Source organism: Mesoplodon bidens, assembly GCF_964165515.1.
Source record: "Mesoplodon bidens genome assembly, chromosome: 11".
Lineage (NCBI taxonomy): Eukaryota > Metazoa > Chordata > Mammalia > Artiodactyla > Ziphiidae > Mesoplodon > Mesoplodon bidens.
Genome location: NC_138167.1, coordinates 85,244,304 through 85,265,771, shown reverse-complemented (window position 1 = coordinate 85,265,771; position 21,468 = coordinate 85,244,304). Strand labels below are relative to the sequence as shown.

General features: G+C 37.2%; 1 protein-coding gene across 7 annotated transcripts in view; it reads right to left on the bottom strand.

The window, feature by feature from the left end:
- The window catches only part of EEA1 (early endosome antigen 1), a 315,773-nt gene that overhangs the window by 70,104 nt on the left and 224,201 nt on the right, over positions 1 to 21,468 (bottom strand). For all 7 annotated transcript variants that reach the window (XR_014016978.1, XR_014016979.1, XM_081247857.1 and 4 more), the window contains 6 exons: positions 14,640 to 14,694; positions 14,478 to 14,543; positions 12,557 to 12,596; positions 11,182 to 11,295; positions 5,110 to 5,231; positions 3,843 to 3,998 (listed from right to left, as the gene is read on the bottom strand). Coding sequence is in view for 5 of the 7 variants with exons in the window: in XM_081247857.1 (XP_081103983.1) it covers positions 3,843 to 3,998; positions 5,110 to 5,231; positions 11,182 to 11,295; positions 12,557 to 12,596; positions 14,478 to 14,543; positions 14,640 to 14,694 (553 nt within the window). In the remaining 2 variants the exon portion in view is untranslated. The remainder of the gene's footprint in view (positions 1 to 3,842; positions 3,999 to 5,109; positions 5,232 to 11,181; positions 11,296 to 12,556; positions 12,597 to 14,477; positions 14,544 to 14,639; positions 14,695 to 21,468) is intronic.

The following is a 21,468-nucleotide window of genomic DNA, read 5'->3' as shown; positions in this document are numbered from 1 at the left end:
TAGACAGTTTAATAGTACAAGCTCATCTGTGCCTAGAGATCTTTAGCACTTGCACTTCCTGGGAATGCTGCTCCCAATTCTTCACCCTGCTTCTTGCTTACTTCATTCTTCTCCCATGTATCCTCTTTGAGGATACCTTCCCTGATCATTCTATCTAAAATTGTCCCACGTTATTGCCAGCCCCACTACTGTCCATATCCTGCTTTGTTTTTCTATATAGCACTTAGCATTAACTGACTTCCTATCATGATTTGGTTTACTTATATATTATTTGGTCTCCACAAAGGAATAGAAGCTTTATGAGAGCAGGCACTGTATCTTATTCACTGTTGTATTCCCCACATATAAAATAGCTGCTGACACTCAGGCATTCAAAAAATACTCGCTAAAGGAATGAGTGATTCTATCTCCAAGAAGTTACAAGATATTTGTACAAAAGGAAACAGTATATAAGACCCTATAAAATAGTCTGCATTTCCTTGAAGCCACGTTATTGAATTTAACATCAAATTTTTACTAAAAAATTTTAAATTACAAAATAATTAAGGAAAAATATTTTGCGCAAACCTCCTGCTAGTGCTTTAAGATTATAATTATTGTCCTAATATTCTACTAGTTTTAGTAAATAATCATTTTAAAGATGGTTAAAAATTTGCTTGATTAATGAAACAAAAATGAGCATATGTTTGAAGTTCTGAGATTGCCTTAAAACACAAAATTGCCATATGGTGCTAGAAGGTGCTATATTAAAAGTAGTAGTAATATTAAAAGCCTTCCAAAAACACATTACCTCAAGTTTAAGTATCTCCATTAGAAAGCAGAAAAAAATAAAATAAAATGATGGATGAAAGGTGGAAGACAAGACTGACAAAAGTACACATTGAACATACAATAAAAAGTCCAAACACACCTCTAAATCTGATCTCTTATACTAGCTTACTTTTAAATGATACTTAAATGCCCTCTTTAGTAACTATGCATGAGTGTAATCATACTTATTCCATCTCTTTATAACCTTTTTAGCTTTAAACATTGGGATCAAATAAGTATATTTGGGGCTTCCCTGGTGGCACAGTGGTTGAGAGTCCGCCTGCCGATGCAGGGGACACGGGTTCATGCCCTGGTCCGGGAAGATCCCACATGCCGTGGAGTGGCTGGGCCCATAAGCCATGGCTGCTGAGCCTGCGCGTCCAGAGCCTGTGCTCCGCAACGGGAGAGGCCACAATAGTGAGAGGCCCACGTACCACAAAAAAAAAAAAAAATTTAAAAAAAAAAGTATATTTGGAATACAAATAAAATTCTTAAAACATCATTTCCATTAAAGACAACACCAAATATAAGTTGATTACAGCTTTGATATTTTTAATAATGTAGATTTTTAGGAATAATCCTTTTATTAACCTTAATTTCTGATCTAAAGAAAAGCTAATTATTTAAAAAGTACTTTTAAATGCTTTAGAATGAGTTATTTTTCTATATGCCTTCTAAAATATCTAGATTTTTAAAATGTCAATGAATTCATAAGTTATATTTTTTTGTTTTGTTTTGTTTTTTTGCAGTACGCGGGTCTCTCACTGTTGCGGCCTCTCCCATTGCGGAGCACAGGCTCCGGACGCACAGGCTCAGCAGTCATGGCTCACGGGCCCAGCCGCTCCGCGGCATGTGGGATCTTACCGGACCGGGGCACGAACCTGTGTCCCCTGCATTGGCAGGCGGACTCTCAATCACTGCGCCACCAGGGAAGCCCCATAAGTTATATTTTTAATGAAAGGAATGGAACATATTTAACAATGTATAATACCAGGTGTTATATCTTGAGCCTCAACTAGAAATACCAAACAAATCATCACATTTTTAGTTTCTTTAATTCCTTTTACTGTTTTGTTTCTGATTCCAATGTTTTAGGTTCAGTAAAGCAGTAATATATAAAATAGGTTTTTTTCTATTAAGTTCAAGTTATATAATTCACTAACACACTTAACTGAGACTAAATAGAAATGAATTTTAATAAATTAATAAAATACATGCCATTTTTCAAGGAGTAAGCAGAAGCTAAAAACAGTTATAAACAAATAAATGAGATGGAATATTTAGACAGTAATTTTTTTCATATGGAAATGGTATTAGACACAACTCAGAAGTATTTTAAGCTATACTCAATACAAATATACAATATGTCAAGATATAAAAAGTAATAAAAATAAGTATTAGATCAAGATTAATAGCACAAATTTACTTCTAAGGCAATCACCAGACCACCTAAAATGGGAAATAACATGATATAGAAAGAACACGAGTTTCAGACAGAACTTGAGTTCTAATCCAAGCTTCTTTATGTTAGGTGCATGACCTTGAAAAAGTTATTTAACCTCATTGAGCCCAGATTCCTTAAATATAAAACAAACTTAATACTTAACTTACAGGGTTAAAAGAAATTTCTACTCAAGCATTATTTGGATGGGATTTTTTACCTCATGAGACTTCTTTGATTCAGCCTCTCCTTGATTACACATTAGGAGCTTTTTATTGGCTTTGATAAATTCATGAACTCCCTGGAATTATTTGAAAATTTGTGGTACTATGTGTCATTGGGCTACAAAGATCACTTTTGGGAAATCTGCACCTGAAGTTCATAAACTTTAAAGTCTGAAATGTTAAGCATCATAAAGCCTCACATGCCTATGCATGTTGTACCCATAAACTTTCACCATTCCTCCACTGATAAGATATAGGAGGAACTAAAATAAAGGTTGACATGGGTTATCTATAATATTTATACTCCATAGCTCATTAATAAGTTACTAATTATGAATAGAGTGGCTTTTAGATCACCAGCTGAAAAACTCTAAGAGATGCAAGTTGAAATGTCACTGTAACTTAACTTTTTAAACTGAAAACATGAAAAACAGAGGTCCACATCATATATGGGAGCTTAAGAACTACACATAGTACTAGTTATAAGAAAATACCTCCTATGATACAGTAGGAAGGACAAAGGCATTTTTAAGCAAATATATTTACTATACATCCTAGAGTTTGTCATGTGCTGACATAATTATATAAGGGATTTGCAGGCCAAAGTCATGCAAGAAATAGTAAAAGAAACTGACAATGTTTATCCTGGAAGAGAAAAAAACTCAGAGTAAATATGAACAGCCTTCAAATATTTCATGTGGAAAAGAACAATTTATTATGTTTAATTTCTGAGAACTGGAACCAGTGCATATAAATTATAGGGAAACAAATGTCAACTCAATGGAATGGCTGACTTAGGAAGAAATATGCACCCCCTACACCACCTAGCAAGAGTTATAGATCACTTATCAGAGATGCTATAAAGGGAATTCCTGGATGGAGTGTTAGACTAGATGATTTTTATGACTTCTTTCAACCACAAAATTAAATACCTGATAAATGAAAAAGAAGTCAAATAGAAAATAAGTCTTAAATACTTTTTCTAAACAACATTGGTTATACAAATGAAGACAATGAAATCATACTTCCTTTACCCCTACCAAATTGAAATAAACTTAATTACTACTTACTGACTAGTCTGGAGCAAATTTAACTTTAAATATAATTTCTATACAATATACATCATTTATTAAACAGAATAATACTCTTGTATGCAAACATTCTTCTCTAAGTCTCTAGCTTCATAGAGCAAAGATTAAAAATATTGACTATCAGACCATATTGACTATATACAAATATTACTCAGACCAGATCAAAGAAAGGCAAATACTGCTTGATAGGTCACTTGGAAAAATCCTGGCTTCACTCAAGAGTGCACACTAAACAAGTTAACATCAATCTCATTTAAGTGCACTAAACTTCATTACCTGTGAGTGAGCATGTTCTGCTTGTAACTTTCTGCATTCATCTTTGAGTTTTTCAGATTCTCTCTCACATTCCAAAGTCATGTTGTCCATTAGCGTTTGAACTTGGACCAGTTCTTTCTTAAGCACAGCAACATCTTCTATTCCAGGTCTCTGAAGCTGTGAAGCAACACATTTTAATTAAAAATCACAGTGAAACTAAAATAACACAGTTTTTTTTTTTTGTGGTACACGGGCCTCTCACTGTTGTGGCCTCTCCCGCTGCGGAGCACAGGCTCCGGACGCGCAGGCTCAGCGGCCATGGCTCACAGGCCCAGCTGCTCCGCGGCATGTGGGATGCCCGAACCCGTGTCCCCTGCATCGGCAGGCAGACTCTCAACCACTGCGCCACCAGGGAAGCCCAACACACATTTTTAAAATAGTTTTACTACTAAGAAATCAAAATAAAACAATTTTAATATCAATTACTAGATTCCAAACATCGAACACTGATGTCTTCCCCCAACCATCCTCTCCTTTTCCCGCTCTATCTTATACTTAATAGTATTACCACTCAAGGTACAAAATCACAAATTCACAATTATCCTTAGCGATTTAATTGCTTTCCTTTCCTTCACAAAGTACACCCACTGGTGATAACAATCACTTGATAAATGCTGAATTGCTTCATTTTTTTATCCTAGGAAACTGGTCAATAACATGAAGAAGGAACAGGTATAAACATAATTTGGGTTTGTTGCAGATTGAATACAGTTGATTCATTTATTCACATATTTCTTGAGTGCTAAATAACGGACAGAAAGGAGGCAAGGACAGACCCAAAGTTGTTAAGCCTGGGGAGAGTGATGCAAATACATGGTACCACTGACAGAAATACAGTTACAGAGGAAACAGGATGACTTGATGTTATACTTGTTGAATTTGAAATGAAAGCTAGAAATGCAATCAGAAGTATCCTAAAAGTATGAATTTATAAAACTAAAGTTCAAGGGATGGTAAGATCAGAGATGCAAATATGGACACTACTAAAAAAGACACTTGATATTAAGATAGAAACAACAAAAATGTTAATGTCATAAATTATGTCATAAAATTCCATTTTTACTTTAAAAATCATATAAAGTATATACATTTACGTGGTAAAACTAAAGGGAATTTTTTCTTTCCTCCATTCTACTCAAGCTGTACTTCCAAAAATGTTTCATCACTGTATATATTTAATTTTTCAATTTCAAATAAGGTACATTCTAGTAAATGGCTTCTAAATTACCAGTTCAGTCTTTAGATCTTGAATTATAGTTGCTCCTTTGTTTAACTCTTCTGTTAGATGGGCCACTTTTTGTTCAGCAGCTTCTCGAAGACTCCTTTCTTCATCATATTTTGACTTTATATCTAATTAAGGATAGTTACACAAATGACATGACATTAACTCTAGGGAAGAACAGTTTTATAAATTCTTGTATATTCCAGTATATATCTATATATCACTCTAATTCAAATTCACATTCCTTTGATAACCATAAATATATACAAAAAAATTATACTTCTGATTACATTAAATGGTAAACTATTTTTTTTAATTTTTGAATTTTATTTTATTTTTTTATACAGCAGGTTCTTATTAGTCATCAATTTTATACAAATCAGTGTATACATATCAATCCCAATCGCCCAATTCATCCCACCACCACCCCCAACCCCCGCCGCTTTCCCCGCTTGGTGTCCATACGTTTGTTCTCTACATCTTTGTCTCAATTTCTGCCCTGCAAACTGGTTCATCTGTACCATTTTTCTGGGTTCCACATATATGCATTAATATACGATATTTGTTTTTCCCTTTCTGACTTTCTTCACTCTGTATGTCAGTCTCTAGATCCATCCGCGTCTCAACAAATGATCCAATTCGTTCCTTTCTATGGCTGAGTAATATTCCATTGTATATATGTACCAAACTTCTTTATCCATTCATCTGTCGATCAGCATTTAGGTTGCTATCATGACCTGGCTATTATAAATAGTGCTGCAATGAACATTGGGGTGCATGCGTCAATTTGAATTGTGGTTTTCTCTGGGTATATGCCTAGTAGTGGGATTCCTGGATCATATGGTAATTCTATTTTTAGTTTTTTAAGGAACCTCCATACTGTTCTCCATAGTGCCTATATCAGTTTACGTTCCCACCAACAGTACAAGAGGGGTCCCTTTCCTCCACACCCTCTCCAGCATTGGTTGTTTGTAGATTTTCTGATGAAGCCCATTCTAACTGGTGTGAGGTGATACCTCGTTGTAGTTTTGATTTGCATTTCTCTAATAATTAGTGATGTTAAGCAGTTTTTCATGTGCTTCTTGGCCATCTGTATGTCTTCTTTGGAGAAATGTCTATTTAGGTCTTCTGCCCATTTTTGGATTGGGTTGTTTGTTTAATATTGAGCTGCATGAGTTGTTTATATGTTTGAAGATTAGTCCTTTGTCTGTTGATATGTTGGCAAATATTTTCTCCCATTCTGAGGGTTGTCTTTTCATCTTGTTTATGGTTTCCTTTGCTGTGCAAAAGCTTTGAAGTTTCATTAGGTCCCATTTGTTTATTTTTGTTTTTATTTCCATTACTATAGGAGTTAGATCAAAAAAGATCTTGCTGTGATTTATGTCAAAGAGTGTTCTTCCTATGTTTTCCTCTAAGAGTTTTATAGTGTCCGCTCTTACATTTAGGTCTCGAATCCATTTTGAGTTTATTTTTGTGTATGGTGTTAGGGAGTGTTCTAATTTCATTCTTTTCCATGTAGCTGTCCAGTTTTCCCAGCACCACTTGTTGAAGAGACTGTCTTTTCTCCATTGTATATCCTTGCCTCCTTTATCATAGACTAGTTGACCATAGGTGCGTGGGTTTACCTCTGGACTTTCTATCTTGTTCCATTGATCTACATTTCTGTTTTTGTGCCAGTACCATAGCGCCTTGATTATGGAACATTTGCAGTATAGTCTGAAGTCAGGGAGTCTGATTCCTCCAGCTCCGTATTTTTCCCTCAAGACTGCTTTGGCTATTCGGGGTCTTTTGTGTCTCCAAACAAATGTTAAGAGTTTTTGCTCTACTTAAATGCCATTAGTAATTCAACATGGATTACATTGAATCTATAGATTGCTTTGGGTAGTATAGTCATTTTCACAATATTGATTCTTCTAATCCAAGTACATGGTATATCTCTCCATCTTCTGGTATCATTTTTAATTTCTTTCATCAGTGTCTTATAGTTTTCTACATACACGTCTTTTGTCTCCCTAGGTAGGTATATTCCTAGGTATTTTATTTTTTTGTTGCAATAGTAAATGGGAGTGTTTCCTTAATTTCTCTTTGAGGTCATCATTAGCGTATAGGAATGCAAGAGATTTCTGTGCATTAATTTTGTATCCTGCAACTTTACCAAATTCATTGATTAGTTCTAGTAGTTTTCTGCTGGCATCTTTAGGATTCTCTATGTATAGTATCATGTCATCTGCAAACATTGACAGTTTTACTTCTTCTTTTCCAATTTGTATTCCTTTTATTTCTTTTACTTCTCTGATTGCCGTTGCTAGGACTTCCAAAACTATGTTGAATAACAGTGGTGAGAGTGGACATCTTTGTCTTGTTCCTGATCTGAGAGGAAATGCTTTCAGCTTTTCACCATTGAGAATGATGTTTGCTGTGGGTTTGTCATATATGGTTTTTATTATGTTGAGGTAGGTTCCCTCTATGCCCACTTTCTGGAGAGTTTTTATCATAAATGGGTGTTGAATTTTCTCAAAAGCTTTTTTTGCATCTATTGAGATGATCATATGGTTTTTATTCTTCAATTTGTTAACATGGTGTATCACATTGATTGATTTGCATATATTGAAGAATCCTTGCATCCCTGGGATAAATCCCACTTGACCATGGTGTATGATCCTTTTAATGTGTTGCTGGATTCTGTTTGCTAGTATTTTGTTGAGGATTTTTGCATCTGTATGCATCAGTGATATTGGTCTGTAATTTTCTTTTTTTGTAGTATCTTTGTCTGGTTTTGGTATCACGGTGATAGTGGCCTCATAGAATGAGTTTGGGAGTGTTCCTTCCTCTGCAATTTTTTGGAAGAGTTTTAGAAGGATGGGTGTTAGCTCTTCTCTAAATGTTTGATAGAATTCACCTGTGAAGCCATCTGGTCCTGGACTTTTGTTTGTTGGAAGATTTTTAATCACAGTTTCAATTTCATTACTTGTGATTGGTCTGTACATATTTTCTATTTCTTCCTGGTAGAGTCTTTGAAGGTTATACCTTTCTAAGAATTTGTGCATTTCTTCCAGGTTGTCCATTTTTTTAGCATAGAGTTGCTGGTAGTAGTCTCATAGGATGCTTTGTATTTCTGCAGTGTCTGTTGTAACTTCTCCTTTTCCATTTCTAATTTTATTGATTTGAGTCCTCTCCCTCTTTTACTTGATGAGTTTGGCTAGAGGTTTATCAATTTTGTTTTTCTTCTCAAAGAACCAGCTTTTAGTTTTATTGATCTTTGCTATTGTTTTCTTTGTTTCTATTTCATTTATTTCTGCTCTGATCTTTATGATTTCTTTCCTTCTGCTAACTTTGGGTTTTGTTTGTTCTTCTTTCTCTAGTTCCTTTAGGTGTTAAGGTTAGACTGTTTATTTGAGATTTTTCTTGTTTCTTGAGGTAGGCTTGTATAGCTATAAACTTCCCTCTTAGAATTGCTTTTGCTGCATCCCATAGGTTTTGGATCATCGTGTTTTCATTGTCATTTGTCTCTAGGTATTTTTTGATTTCCTCTTTGATTTCTTCAGTGATCTCTTGGTTATTTAGTAACGCAGTGTTTAACCTCCATGTGTTTGTGTTTTTTACGTTTTTTCCCCTGTAATTCATTTCTACTCTCATAGCACTGTGCTCAGAAAAGATGCTTGATATGATTTCAATTTTCTTCAATTTACTGAGGCTTGATTTGTGACCCAAGATGTGATCTATCCTGGAGAATGTTCCATGCACACTTGAGAAGAAAGTGTAATCTGCTGTTTCTGGATGGAATGTCCTATAAATATCAATTAAATCTATGTGGTGGTCTATTGTGTCATTTAAAGCTTCTGTTTCCTTATTTTTTTCATTTTGGATGATCTGTCCATTGGTGTAAGTGAGGTGCTAAAGTCCCCCACTATAACTGTGTTACTGTCGATTTCCTCTTTTACAGCTGTTAGCAGTTGCCTTATGTATAGAGGTGCTCCTATGTTGGGTGCATATATATTTATATTTGTTATATCTTCTTCTTGGATTGATCCCTTGATCATTATATAGCGTCCTTCCTTGTCTCTGGTAACATTCTTTATTTTAAAGTCTATTTTATCTGATATGAGCATTGCTACTCCAGCTTTCTTTTGATTTCCATTTGCATGGAATATCTTTTTCCATGCCCTCACTTTCAGTCTGTATGTGTCCCTAGGTCTGAAGTGGGTCTCTTGTAGACAGCATATATATGAGTCTTTTTTTTGTATTCATTCAGTGAGCCTGTGTCTTTTGGCTGGAGCATTTAATCCATTCACGTTTAAGGTAATTATCGATATGTATGTTCCTATGACCATTTTCTTAATTGTTTGGGGTTTGTTTTTGTAGGTCCTTTTCTTCTCTTGTGTTTCCCACTTAGAGAAGTTCCTTTAGCATTTGTTGTAGAGCTGGTATGGTGGAGCTGAATTCTCTTAGCTTTTGCTTGTCTGTAAAGCTTTTGATTTCTCCATCCAAACTGAATGAGAGCCTTGCCTGGTAGAGTAATCTTGGTTGTAGGTTCTTCCCTTTCATCACTTTTAAGTATATCATGCCACTCCCTTCTGGCTTTTAGAGTTTCTACTGAGAAATCAGCTGTTAACCTTATGGGAGTTCCCTTGTATATTATTTGTCATTTTTCCCTTGCGGTTTTCAATAATTTTTCTTTGTCTTTAATTTTTGCCAATTTGATTACTAAGTGTCTCAGTGTGTTTCTCCTTGGGTTTCTCCTGCATGGGACTCGCTGCACTTCCTGGACTTTGGTGGCTATTTCCTTTCCCATGTTAGGTTAGTATTCAACTATAATCTCTGCAAATATTTTCTCTGGTCCTTTCTCTCTCTCTTCTCCTTCTGGGACCCCTATAATGCGAATGTTGTTGCGTTTAATGTTGTCCCAGAGGTCTCATAGGCTGTCTTCATTTCTTTTCATTCTTTTTTCCTTATTCTGTTCTGCAGCAGTGAATTCCACCATTCTGTCTTCCAGGTCACTTATCTGCTTTTCTCCCTCAGTTATTCTGCTATTGATTCCTTCTAGTGTAGGTTTCATTTCAGTTATTGTATTGTTCATATCTGTTTGTTTGTTCTTTAATTCTTCTAGGTCTTTGTTAAACATTTCTTGCATCTTCTCGATCTTTGCCTCCATTCTTATTCCGAGGTCCTGGATCATCTTCACTATCATCATTCTGAATTCTTTTTCTGGAAGGTTGCCTATCTCCACTTCATTTAGTTGTTTTTCTGGGGTTTTATCTTGTTCCTTCCTCTCGTACATAGCCCTCTGCCTTTTCATCTTGTCTATCTTTCTGTGAATGTGGTTTGTGTTCCACAGGCTGCATGACTGTAGTTCTTCTTGCTTCTGCTGTCTGCCCTCTGGTGCTAAATGATAAACTTTAGGGCTTCCCTGGTGGCGCAGTGGTTGAGAGTCTGCCTGCCAATGCAGGGGACACGGGTTTGTGCCCCAGTCCGGAAGATCCCACGTGCCGCGGAGGGGCTGGGCCCGTGAGCCATTGCCGCTGAGCCTGCGTGTCTGGAGCCTGTGCTCCGCCACGGGAGAGGCCACAATAGTGAGAGGCCCAAGTACCACAAAAAAAAAAAAAAAACTTTAAATGATCAAATGTTTTTGTCTACATAAATTCCACACAGCGATAAATTACTAATTAGCATTTTAATGTATACTTAATCACATACAATATATTACCTAAAAGCATGTATATGTAGTTTAAAAAATTATATGTGATTGTTAGCATAACCAAATGTTAAATCTGTACTATATTATTTAACTTCTTCAAAATGTTACTTGTTAATCTTTAAGCATACCCCAAAAGAAAATTCACCTTCTGTAAAAATCAAGAAGAATTTTACAGAGAAAATCAGTCCTTTGAAAGGAGGAGGTGGGAGAACAAACAAAATAACTTATATAGCAACTGTATTATCATTAAATGCCAGTAATCACCACCACAATCTATAACAAATGCTTTATCACACTAAAATACAATGTTTATTTCTAGGATATACAATGGCAAAATTGTAATGATATTGATATATTGGCTAAATAATTCTGATTTAATTTACCTGCAATTTCAGTGGCAAGTTGGGCTGCTTTCTGTTCAAATAAGTCTTTCATTTGCTTAATATTAAAATTTTCTGTTTGGGCTTCTTCTAACTGCTGTTCCAGAGACTGTAGTTCTACAAAAAAGTACAGTAATTATTCAAATACAACGTGAATTACATTTCCTAAACTGTTATTACTTATAATCATTGTAGAAGTTAAAGACAATCAACATATGTCTACTAGCCAATTACTAGTAGAGTATCTTCACGTTTTAAAAATTAAGCATAGGGCTTCCCTGGTTAAGAATCCACCTGTCAATGAAGGGGACACAGGTTGGAGCCCCGGTCCAGGAAGATCCTACGTGCCTCAGAGCAAGTAAGCCCATGCGCCACAACTACTGAGCCTGCGCTCTAGATCCCGCGAGCCACAACTACCGAGCCCACGTGCCGCAAATACTGAAGCCTGCGTGCCTAGAGCCCATGCTCTGCAACAAGAGAAGCCACTGCGATGAGAAGCCTGCACACCGCAATGAAGAGTAGCCCCAGCTCGCCGCAACTAGAGAAAGCCGGCGCGCAGCAACAAAGACCCAATGCAGCCAAAAATAAAATAAATAAATTTATTTTAAAAAAAAAGAATTAAGCATAGCCAATTCATTTAAGGCTCAAGTCATAGTTTACAAACATGTAAAACAAATGAAAGGAATATACAGCAATCATACCCAAATAATTTATAAATATTTGTTTAAGGATTATTTTGAATTCACATTTCTCCGTTATTTTCCTATATCTGTCAACTGACCAAAAAGGAATATATCCTGTGCCTCTGATGAAATATGTCACAATGTGAAATGAAATTAGAACTGTTTTAAGAACAATCAAGGTCTTAAATAAAATAATCAATTAAAATATGCAGTCAACTCCTACTACTTCATTCTCATAAAGAAAAGGGATTTCAGAGGGACATTAAATACAATAGCTAATCTCAAAATATAATTTTGATTATTCATTGCGCATTCCTCCAGTTAAAGTACATTACAAAGATGCTAGTTTCATAATTTTTTTACTTCAAGAGAAAAAACAGCATCGCTCTTTAATACAGATCTAAATTTTCATTAACCACCATATTAATGTAACATTTCAGGAGTTTCTTTCTAACTTCAGAATATAATGAACTAAAACAGGACTAAGATTTCATTAACTGATTAAGTTACAAAGTTCACAGGTAATAAATACTCTTGGCCTAGAATATGACTGTTATCGTCACTGTTTTAAAGCCATAAAGTATAATCACAAAATAAAATTCTTGTAGCAAGCATCACAGAAAAAGAAAGAAGTAAAAAAGGATGAGAAAGAAGAAATAGAAAAATGAAAAAATAACAGCTTCAAGTAAAGTTACCTGCTGATGAATCAGCCACTAATCCATCAGGTTTAGACTCCTCAATGAAAACAAAAAACATAAACAAATACATTAAAAGGAAAAGACAATACTGTTAAAATTGCCAATGTGAAAAAAAATCTCTGAAATCCACATTCTGTCAGGTAAGTAGCAAGATTTTGATGAAAATCAAATCTTGGCCTGCTCACCTAAGGTATGACTTAGGCAGTCTGGAATAATGATGTAACTGTAGCTCACTGATTCTAAGAATTCTTTTATGTTAACATATATTAAATTTTTATGAGTCTTGCCAAGATGGCATCTTAAATTCCATAAATACAGTAATAAGTAACATAAACTATCACAATTATAAAAATAGATTCTAAAGCAAATACTTAAGTTAGCACATAAGATTCAATCCTATAATATTCGAAAATTTTTATAAGCTGAAATATGCCATGAAACTAACACTACTAAAAAACTGGCTTTAAAAACATAAATTTTTAATTCCAGATTATAAATTGTCTTTAAAGGAGCTGAAATAAAGAATGTATTCCATAAGGTTTAATTTATCCCATGCATTAGGAATAAAATAATATACCACCTAGTCATTATCTCCATATTCTAAAGAATTATACATATCTGAAAAAGCTTCATAAGGTATCTCATAGTACATCTGACTTTTTAGTTTCCTATACATTGGATTTAGACATACTGATTGCTAATAATCATCAGTATTTAAAATACATTTTCCCCCAAAGGTAAATTTCTTATCAAGGCAATTGCACTATGGGAATGTATTTATTATAAATGTAAAATAGCCATATCAAATGTAGTAAACAATTTCCTCTGTGTTTTCAGGTGCGGAAAATAATACAGCTCATGTTTGAGTGATTGTTAATGGCATCTATGTAAAACATACACAAGTGAACTATAAGTATTTTAGATTACTAAAAACCTCTTTAATACATCCTCAATTATAGAAACTGAGCAGTAATAAGACTGATATCTTTTTATCCATTTATTTGTTTTTTTTCCTAGTCCAAATCACAATTTTTGGTGAAAAGACAAAAAGGCCAACTGGGAGTCATAATGTGCTAAGATAATGTGCACAGGGATCAGTAATTACTTTATAAAAGTATTAGAGCTATTGTTAAAGGGTGTCAGTTTTATTCTAACAAATGAAAACTATATATGTATTTGGTAAAATTCATTATTCTATGATTCTTTATGTAAGTTTAGTATAAAAGTCAAAATAATTTTAGTATAAAAATCATAATTGGTTAAGACATTGTTTAGAAAATACATTAAGCTATAAAGAACATATATATATAAAGAATCTAAGATATCAAGTGAAATCCCTCAGAATAACCACTTTTGATACCACAATGATTTTGTTGTTCTTTTCCCTATATATTATTTTTATATAAAGTTGTGTAGTACATATGTGCCTGTGTGTGTACAAAGACACAAATGTTTTTTAACATCATTAATACATCAGTTTTCCCATGTTTTTAAACAATCTCCACTAATAAACTGTAAGCAGCTACTAATAGTTCTGTCCTTATTAATAGACATTTTAGTGATTTCCAATTTGTCACAAACACAAATGCTTTGAAGAGCTTCACTACTGTTTGAACCTATATTTCTTAACCATTTAGGTATATTGTCAGAAAATAAGAATAATGTTTTAAACAATCCATAGGTAAATGATTCTTAATGGAGCACCTTTAAGGAGTTACATCTGACCTTCCCACATATTAGTTATATTGGTTTGCATTCATTAGTACTACAAAGGATATACATGTAGGCTAATACACAGAGAAACAAATTAGGAAGTTATTCATATCAGGCCACCTGTTTACAAAAAAGTATTATGCTTAATTTTCAACAATGAAAATAAACAACTAATAACACACTTCAAGTATTTAAAAGCAATTACTTGCTGCTGCAGCCCTTGAAATTTTTCTAATTCTTTCTTTAATTCTTCTGAGTACCATTTTTCCTCCTAAGAGAAGAAATCGGTTTTTAATCAGTAAATTGTAAAAGATTTTATTTATCTGAAACACTGAAAATAAACAAGTATAATCATTTTTAGTTTTACCTTAAGTGAAGCCTGTAGGTCTTGGACCTCTTGTCTGAGTAGTGCTATGTCATCTCTAAACATAAGTTGAAAAAAAAAAGGAATTAATAGTTAATGTTCTTTAACAAATCATGGCCAGTGACTGCATATTAGTATTCTAATTTTCTCAAGTCTTAAAAAAAATACTATAGATTTTATGTATAGTGGCATATATATATATATATATATATATATATATATATATGTATAGAATCCTTGGGAAAATAATTTTATTCCTAAAGCACATTGTCTATAAATGGAAGAACATTTTCTCATGGAAATGATAAAACTGACTGTCAAGAACCTGAGCCAAAAGCAAAATATCTCCCATTAATTTACCAGCGATAAGCATCAATGGCTTCCTATTGCGATTAGTGTAAAATCTAAACTCATTAACAAGGACTATAAAATCTGCACAATCTACTCCCTGCCTTACCACTCTCACCCTCATTACTTTAGCTCTAACAATTCTGGCTTCTTTCTGTTTCTTGAGTCTGAAATGCTCTTTCCTGTCAAAACCTCACATTCTGTTCACCTCACCTAATTCTCAGTCAGTCTGACAAAGGAATGGTGAGCAGACACCTCAAGGCCCTAATGCAGGAAAAAGATTCCATGAGAAAACACATTTAGGATTATTCTTGTGGATATGAGGAACATATCTTCCCCTGTTGGATTATAAATAGCAGAAAAAGGGACTCTCCTTCCTCCACGCCACTCCAATGGCTGCCATGGTAGAAGACATAAAACTGAACTGAGCTGACTGGGAATACTCAAGTTAACTGATTCTAGTACAAAGGGAACAGAAGAGGATCAGTTCTAATGTTTCAGAAGACCAAGTCCACACCAGCACAAGCATATCAGAAAGTAAAAGATAATGGGACATACTGGTGGGAGAATTATTCTTTAGGATGGGAGTGGGGGTAGAGAACAAATAGACAGAGTCAGCTTCATCTGTGAAACATGGTTAATGATAGAAAAAGAAGGAAACTGCCAACAAAGAAAAATGTAAAAGATGGAGAAATAAGTCCTCTACCTTTGGTAGCCATTCATATGTAAAGAATTAATTCATTATTCAACAGAACTTGTCTATGCCAGACTCTCAAGTTGTTCAGTTTAATGGGGGAAGTAAACATGTAAAGAAGTAAGAGTAACAGACCATCAGTTCTATGATAAAAATAAAAACAGAGGCATAGGGACTTCCCTGGTAGTGCAATGGTTAAGAATCCACCTGCCAATGCAGGGAACACGGGTTCAATCCCTGGTCCAGGAAGATCCCACATGCCGTGGAGCAACTAAGCCTGTGCGCCACAACTACTGAGCCTGTGCTCTAAAGCCCATGAGCCACAACTACTGAGCCCGCGTGACACAAGTACCGAAGCCCGAGCGCCTAGAGCCCATGCTCCACAACAAGAGAAGCCACCACAATGAGAAGTCCACACACCACAACAAAGAGTAGCCACCACTCGCCGCAACTAGAGAAAGCCCCCACACAGCAACAAAAACCCAATGCAGCCAAAAATAAATCAATTAATTTTTTTAAAAAACAGAGGCATAAAGATAGTGATCGCTTCTACTTACAAGCACTTCATGATGGAGATAAACTTTGAGGTGACGTCTTTAATCTCTGAATACAAAAGTAAAACTGGATAATAGATTCCTGTTTCTTTTGTTGACTCTTAAAATTTGTCTTTTTATGACACTTTCATTAGTTTTCATTTCTTTATTTCGTGTGTGTGTGTGTGTGTCTCCCCTCCCCTCCCTCTCTCCCATGTGGCCCTATGAACTTACCCAACTTGTAGAAACCACCTGCCAACTTAGTCTTAATATGAGAAGAACACAGGGAACACTTAGTCTTAATATGTGTATAGAAAAGTGTGTATGTGTTTTAAGTTTTCCCTACTCTTTATTAATCTTCCAACTCTATGTATAAACTAAAATGATGAAGAGAGGAATTAATAACAATATTCTTGAAAGGCTAATACAAAATTGAATGAAATTGCGAGGAAGATAAAGGAAGATAATTCCAATTCAACTTCTAATTGGGTGGGCTCAGTTGCTCCAATTAATCTTTTAAAAAGTGCCACTTAACAAATTTTTAAAGCAATTTGCCTAGCAAAGAAAATCTTTTGAAACGTGTAACATATCAAAGCAATCTAGGATATTTACAAAAGAAAATTAGGAAACATCAATCAAAATTTTAAAGAGAAACTTTATCCAAAAATTCCATTTCTAGAAATTTATCTTCCAGATATATTCAAATATGTGCAAATGTCATGTCCACAAGGACATATACCACAACAACATTTATAATTACAAAACACTGGAAATAGCCTAAATGCTATGAACAGGAGAATGATAAAATTCCATGCAGTCATTAAGAAGAATGAGATAGCTTTACCTGCATTGATATGAAACAATCCATAAGATACACAGAGAAACAAAAGGTATAGGACAATGTAGAACTCCTGTTTTATGTAATTACATATATTTATATATTTCTTTATATACACACAGATATAAGCATATGTGTATACATGCATACACTATCTCTGTAAATATACACAAGAAACTGATGATAAGTAAGAGGCTAGGGGGAAAGGGTGGCAAGGAGTCAATTTATACCACATAATTTTTTGAACCATTTGAATTTTGTATTCTGCATATGCTATCCATACATCTAATTTTAAAATCTGGATCCCAGAAAACTAATGCATCACGTTTCATATATATGATTGATGTTGATGGAATTCTCCGTTTGCCCTATGTTAACTGTAGAGCTTTAAAACAAAAAGGCTTCATGACCCACCTAAGTCACATGGGCTTTGACCTAGAAGATATATCTTGCCCATAGTCACATGCTACCCAATGTTATAGCAGGGCAGGATGTAATTTTAAGAAATTGGAGAGGTACAGGAAGATGGGAAGAACACATATAGTAACAAATAAACCTGGAAAAGTATACACTGACTATTCCATAAACAATGAGAAACTAGTGAAAGTTAATATTCAGAATAAAGCTATCAAATTTCCATTTTCAGAATACTAGTCTGGGGCTTCCGTGGTAGCACAGTGGTTAAGAATCCACCTGCCAATGCAGGGGACATGGGTTCGAGCCCTAGTCCGGGAAGATCCCACATGCCACGGAGCAACTAAGCCCGTGCGCCACAACTACTGAGCTTGCGCTCTAGACCCCGTGAGCCACAGCTACTGAGAATGCATGCCACAATTACTGAAGCCCATGCGCCTAGAGTCCGTGCTCCACAACAAGAGAAGCCACTGCAATGAGAAGCCTGCGCACCACAACGAAGAGCAGCCCCTGCTCGCTGCAACTAGAGAAAGCCCACATGCAGCAAAGAAGACCCAACGCAGCCAAAAATAAATTAAATAAATTTATTTTTTAAAAAAAGAAAAAGAATACTAGTCTGACAGCAATGTGGAGAGTTAAGTAGAGAGGTACAAGACATAGGGAGAGAGCCAACTATAAATACTGAAAAATATTTTTGAGTGAGAGATGATGAAGCCTAAACTAAGGCGTAGCAGGGAAGATAAAAAAAGGTTGTAAGAGGGGCTTCCCTGGTGGCACAGTGGTTAAGAGTCTGCCTGCCGATGCGGGGGACATGGGTTCGTGCCCCGGTCTGGGAGGATCCCACATGCTGCAGAGCGGCTGGGCCCGTGAGCCATGGCCGCTGAGCCTGTGCGTCCAGAGCCTGTGCTCCACAATGGGAGAGGCCACAACAGTGAGAGGCCCGCGTACCACACAAAAAAAAGAAAAAGGTTATAAGAGCTGTTAAGGAGATAGAATTAACTAAACTTTGTGACAGATCAAATAGGGGAAGGTAAGTGTGTAAAAATGAGAATATCCAATTTTCTGGCTTTAGTAACTTGGTGGAAAGATAATGTTGCCATTAACCAGAAGTAACAGTAGGTAAGGAAAAGGTTTAGAAGGAAATATAATGAACCCTGGGAGGAACAACCAAGATGGCGGAAGAGTAAGACGCGGAGATCACCTTTCTCCCCACAGATACATCAGAAATTCATCTACACGTGGAGCAACTCCTACAGAACACCTACTGAATGCTGACAGAAGACCTCAGACCCCCCAAAAGGCAAGAAACTTCCCACATACCTGGGTAGGGCAAAAGAAAAAAGAATAAACAGAGACAAAAGGATAGGGACGGGACCTGCACCAGTGGGAGGGAACCGTGAAGGAGGAAAGGTTTCCACACACTAGAAGCCCCTCCGCGGGCGGAGACTGCGGGTGGCGGAGGGGGAAAGCTTCGGAGTAGCCGAAGACAGCACAGCAACAGGGGTGCGGAGGGCAAGGCGGAGAGATGCCCGCACAGAGTATCGGTGCCCTCAGGCACACACCAGCCAGAGAGGCTTGTCTGCTAGGCCGCCGGGGCGGGCGGGGCTGGGAGCTGAGGCTCGGGTACCAGGTTTCGGTTGGAGCGCAGGGAGAGGACTGGGGCTGGAGGCAGGAAGAGAGCCTGAAGGGGTTGGTGCGCCGCGGCTAGCCCGGAGGGAGTCCTGGGAAAAAGTCAGGAGCTGCCGAAGAGGCAAGAGACTTTTTCTTCCCTTTTGTTTCCTGGTGCGTGAGGAGAGGGCATTAAGAGCACTGCTTAAAGAAGCTCCAGAGACGGGCGCGAGCCGCGGCTAAAGGCGCGGACCCCAGAGACGGGCGTGGGACACTGGGGCTGCTGCTGCCGCCGCCACAAGGCCTGTGTGTGAGCGCAGGTCACTGCCCAGCCCCCCTTCCGGAGAGCCTGTGCAGCCCGCCACTGCCGGGGTCCCAGGACCCAGGGACGGCTTCCCCGGGAAAGCGCACGGAGCGCCTCAGGCTGGTGCAACGTCACACCGGCCTCTGCCGCCGCAGGCCTGCCCCGCACTGCGTGCCCCTCCCTCCCCTCAGCCTGAGTGAGCCGGAGCCCCCAAATCAGCCCCCGAATCAGCGGCTCCTTTAAACCCGTCCTGTCTGAGCGAAGATCGGACGCCCTCCAGCGACCTACGCGCAGAGGCGGGGCCAGGTCCAAGGCTGAGACCCGGGAGCTGTGAGAGCAGAGGAGAGACAGGGAAATCTCTCTGTGCAGCCTCGGAGGCAGCAGATTAAAGCTTCACGGTCCACTTGATGTGCCCTGCATCTGTGGAGTGCATGAATGGACAGCGAATCATCCCAAATTGAGGAGGTGGACTTTGAGGACAAGATTTAAGATTTTTTCCCCTTTTCTTCTTTTTACAACGAATTATCCCAAATTAAGGAGGTGGATTTGAGAGCAAGATTTAAGATTTTTTCCCCTTTTCTTCTTTTTACAACGAATTATCCCAAATTAAGGAGGTGGACTTTGAGAGCAAGATTTTCGATTTTTTCCCCCCTGTTCTCTTTTTGTGAATGTGTATGTGTATGCTTCTGTGTGAGATTTTCTCTGTATAGCTTTGCTTCCACCATAGGTCCCAGGGTTCTATCCGTCCGTTTTTTTTTTATAATTACTTTTTTATTTTTAATAATGCTACTATATTTTATACTTTATTCTATTTTACTTTATCTTCTCTCTTTTTTTCCTACCTTCCCTTCCTCCCTCCCTACCTCCGCCCCTTTCTTTCTTTTCCTTCCCACCTCCCTCCCTCCCTTCTTCCTTTCACTCTTTCTCTTTCCTTCCTTCCTCCCTCCCTCCCTCCCTTCTTCCTTTCACTTTCTTTCTTTCCTTCCTCCCTCCCTCCTTTCTTTCTCTTCCTTCCTTCCTTCCTTTCTTTCCTTCTTCCTTTCTTTCTCTCTCTCTTTCTTTCTTCTACTAATTCTTTCTTTCTACTTTTTCTCCCTTTTATTCTGAGCCGGGTAGATGAAAGGCTCTTGGTGCTGCAGCCAGGAGTCAGTGCTGTGCCTCTGAAGTGGGAGAGCCAACTTCAGGACACGGGTCCACAAGAGACCTCCCAGCTCCACATAATATCAAGCAGCGAAAATCTCCCAGAGATCTCCATCTCAACACCACCACCCAGCTTCAGTCAACGACCAGCAAGCTACAGTGCTGGTCACCCTATGCCAAGCAACTAGCAAGACAGGAACACAACCACACCCATTAGCAGAGAGGCTGCCTAAAAACATAATAAGGCCACAGGCACCCCAAAACACACCACCAGACGTGGACCTGTCCACCAGAAAGACAAGATCAAGCCTCAACCACCAGAACACAGGCACTAGTCCCCCCCACCAGGAAGCCTACACAACCTACTGAAACAACCTTAGCCACTGGGGACAGACACCAAAAACAACGGGAACTACGAATCTGCAGCCTGCAAAAAGGAGACCCCAAACACAGTAAGATAAGCAAAATGAGAAGACAGAAAAACACACAGCAGGTGAAGGAGCAAGATAAAAACCTACCAGACCTAACAAATAAAGAGGTAATAGGCAGTCTACCTGAAAAAGAATTCAGAATAATGATAGTAAAGATGATCCAAGATTCTATTTCCACGATCCAAAATCTTGGAAATAGAATAGACAAAATGCAAGAAACAGTTAACAAGGACCTAGAAGAACTAAAGATGAATCAAGCATCGATTAAAAACACAATAAATGAAATGAAAAATACTCTAGATGGGACCAATAGCAGAATAACTGAGGCAGAAGAACGGATAAGTGAGGTGGAAGATAAAACAGTGGAAATAACTGATGCAGAGCAAAATAAAGACAAAAGAGTGAAAAGAACAGAGGACAGTCTCAGAGACCTCTGGGACAACATTAAATGCACCAACATTCGAATTATAGGGGTTCCAGAAGAAGAAGAAAAAAAGAAAGGGACTGAGAAAATATTTGAAG